Source organism: Lipotes vexillifer, unplaced genomic scaffold (genome assembly GCF_000442215.2).
Source record: "Lipotes vexillifer unplaced genomic scaffold, Lipotes_vexillifer_v1.1 scaffold1129, whole genome shotgun sequence".
Lineage (NCBI taxonomy): Eukaryota > Metazoa > Chordata > Mammalia > Artiodactyla > Lipotidae > Lipotes > Lipotes vexillifer.
Window position 1 is genome coordinate 3,340,052 of NW_006789022.1, and position 2,749 is coordinate 3,342,800.

The 2,749-nt window shown below is 52.6% G+C and overlaps 1 protein-coding gene across 1 annotated transcript in view; it reads right to left on the reverse strand.

Annotated features, from left to right (window-relative positions):
* Window positions 1-1,583, reverse strand: part of TTC9C (tetratricopeptide repeat domain 9C) — a 6,945-nt gene extending 5,362 nt beyond the window's left edge. Inside the window, exon 1 of the mRNA XM_007462132.1 lies at window positions 998-1,583. Coding sequence (XP_007462194.1) covers window positions 998-1,235 — 238 coding nt within the window. The 5' untranslated portion in view covers window positions 1,236-1,583. The remainder of the gene's footprint in view (window positions 1-997) is intronic.
* Window positions 1,584-2,749: the final 1,166 nt, after the last annotated feature.

Below are 2,749 nucleotides of genomic sequence, written 5' to 3' on the forward strand. Positions count from 1 at the left end.
AAAAAAAAAAAAAAAAAAAAAAAAAAAAAATCATTTAAACAACTATTACAAAGTATAAAAACTACTCCTGGGCTTCCCTGGTGGCGCAGTGGTTGAGAGTCCGCCTGCCGATGCAGGGGACACGGGTTCGTGCCCCGGTCCGGGAAGATCCCACATGCCGCGGAGCGGCTGGGCCCGTGAGCCATGGCCGCTGAGCCTGCGCGTCCGTAGCCTGTGCTCCGCAACGGGAGAGGCCACAACAGTGAGAGGCCCACGTACCGCAAAACAAACAAACAAACAAACAAACAAAACTACTCCTAATAATTTCTATGGCCTCAACTGGGACCATTAGAATACTTTAATATACTTCAAAATAACTTAATTAGCTCTATGGTTATTTTGCCTGCCATAAAACAGACCCAAGAAGTCTCCCTTCTTTTAGCAGATTAATCCTAGCGATACTAACTCTGGAATCCACCTCTTCATTCAAGGCCAGCTGGATAAGGAAGATACTGGTTACCCAGGTTACCAACTAGCTGATTTATAGGAAGAAGGAAAATGAGGAAAAGCTATCCAAAATATCTAAGATGGATAACTTACACCACCAGTTAAAGCAAGTGCCTTCTTTCCTATATTTTAAATATTAAAGAAACAACACTCTAAACGTAGGTTCAGTATTTTCTCTATAGCGTGCGTAATTCCCTAAACCTATCAGCATCACCCGGGAGTTTGTTTGAAATGCAAATTAGTACACACATCGCCCAACACACAAACCTCCGACCCATTAAATCGGAATCGTGGGGACAGGGCTCAAGAAGTTGTGTTTAACAAACTCTCCAAGTGAAGTCTGAGAAGCACTGCTCTACAGAAACTCAGACCCTACAGATTGAAAATAAATTTCAATTCATGGCAGAATAACTAGATGACGGCAGAGAAGCACGTCAGTGTTTTCCCCAATGTTCTCAGACTTTCATGTCCCGGCCTTGACACTCTGCCCACCCTTCAGCCCTGTTCTTACCAGCTAGGTTGTTGTAGCAGTCTGTCTGGGTGGTGCGCAGTACGTTTTCTTGTTCAGGTGTGAGGGCCGGGCCCTGGGGTCCCAGATTAGGTATCGGAGAGGGCAGACTTGGATCCAGACCCCGCAGCTGCAGCAGAGCTCGATGGTACCCACTCACAGCATCTCGGTACTTCCCTTCCCGGTAACATTGGTTCCCTTTCTCCTTGTACAGCTGGGCCTCCTGCAGGCGCTTCTCCATAACTTTGTCGCCCAGTGCTCTTGAGGAATTGGGAAGTGAAAGAGCAACCGAAGCTCTGGGGATAGGAGCGAAATAACCGATTTTGGCAGCCGACTTAAAAAAGCAGGAAATTCTCCTTCTCCAGGAGGCCTCTCAGGGAATGTTTCCTTGATTCTGCTACAGCCCCTTCCTTTCTTCTCTGCAGTTATTTTTCAATCTCTAGAAGTGCAGGGGATTGATCAGGGAGGGGACGTGGGAAGAGTAAAGCCAGAGATTAATTTATTTCCTAAAGCGGCGACTCCGGGCGGGAGGAGACTGCACGAAAAAGCGAAGGCCGTACTATAAAATTGTGGCCAGCGTGCAAACGCCAGAGGAATTTGCTTCCTCCTTTCCTTCGGACACACCTCCCTGACCTGGAAATGGAAGGGAGTAGGCGGGGACAACTGCTAAAAGAAGTCTAGAGGGCTTGCCTCCATCCCAGCTCTTTGTTCGCACTTATTCAACCAGCATTTGTTGACCTCCGGGCCAGGAGCTGGGGAACCGAGGTGAATGCGGTCCGTGCACCCCAAACACAGCCCGAGGGTGACGCGGCCGCAGCGCCGCTCATGCAAGCCTCGCATGCCCCGCGGCCAGCCCCTCGCCCCCAGCAAGTGGCCGAACCCGAAGTCTCCCCGCTGGGCTTCGATTTACCGGCGGGGAGTACGCAGAGGGCAGGGTCAGGCTTCCCAACAACTTGGTGTCTAAAGGGTGGCGCGCATTGCTCCACGCCGCCCAATCAGAAGCGGCCCCGGAAAAGTAATCCCGCAGAAACGACCCCGCCTCTCCAGCCTCCCCAGTGGACCAACCGTGGGGTGGGCGGAAATCCTCTGGCAGCTTCGCCAATTGAAAAAAAAAAAAAAAAAAAAATCCGAAAGCTCTTGAGGGACCAATCAGAATTGCAGATGACGATTCAAGTTGGCCAATACGGCGAGGTCAGGGTGTCTGTTGCTGGGTAGAAGTTGAAGGATTGAGGGGGAAAAAAGAGGGCCGGGGTTAGTTACTGCAGTCCTTGCAAGGTTTTAGAGAGCCCTTTTGTTGACTAACGAGAAAGACAATTGCCAGTAGGCGTTCACGTTGCAAGAGCTTCCCTGCTTTCCTTCTGGCGTTTTTCTCTCTCAAGAAGTGGCTGCACGAATAGACACTAGGGAACAGAGATTAGCGAGCAAGCCCTACGACAACAGTGTGATCGGGTCAGACGGAAGTAAGGGTGGTGACGGGGTGGGAGGGGCGTGTGGCGAGGGAGCTCCGGGCGGCTGCGCGGAGCCCCGGCTGGAAGTACGGAGAGACGGGTGCGCACACGCCTCGGTACTACGAGGCACTTGAGCCGAAGCCAGCCTTTCCCGTCTCCGGCTCCGGTGCGACTGCGCCGTGAAGCCGCTGGCGGCGATTGGCCCAGGGGGTGAGAGGGGGCGGGAGGTAAAGAGAGGGAAGTCCATCGTCCTCGGCGCGCGCCCACCCGCCCGCCCGCCCGCGGCAGGGGGACCAAGGGGGGTGGG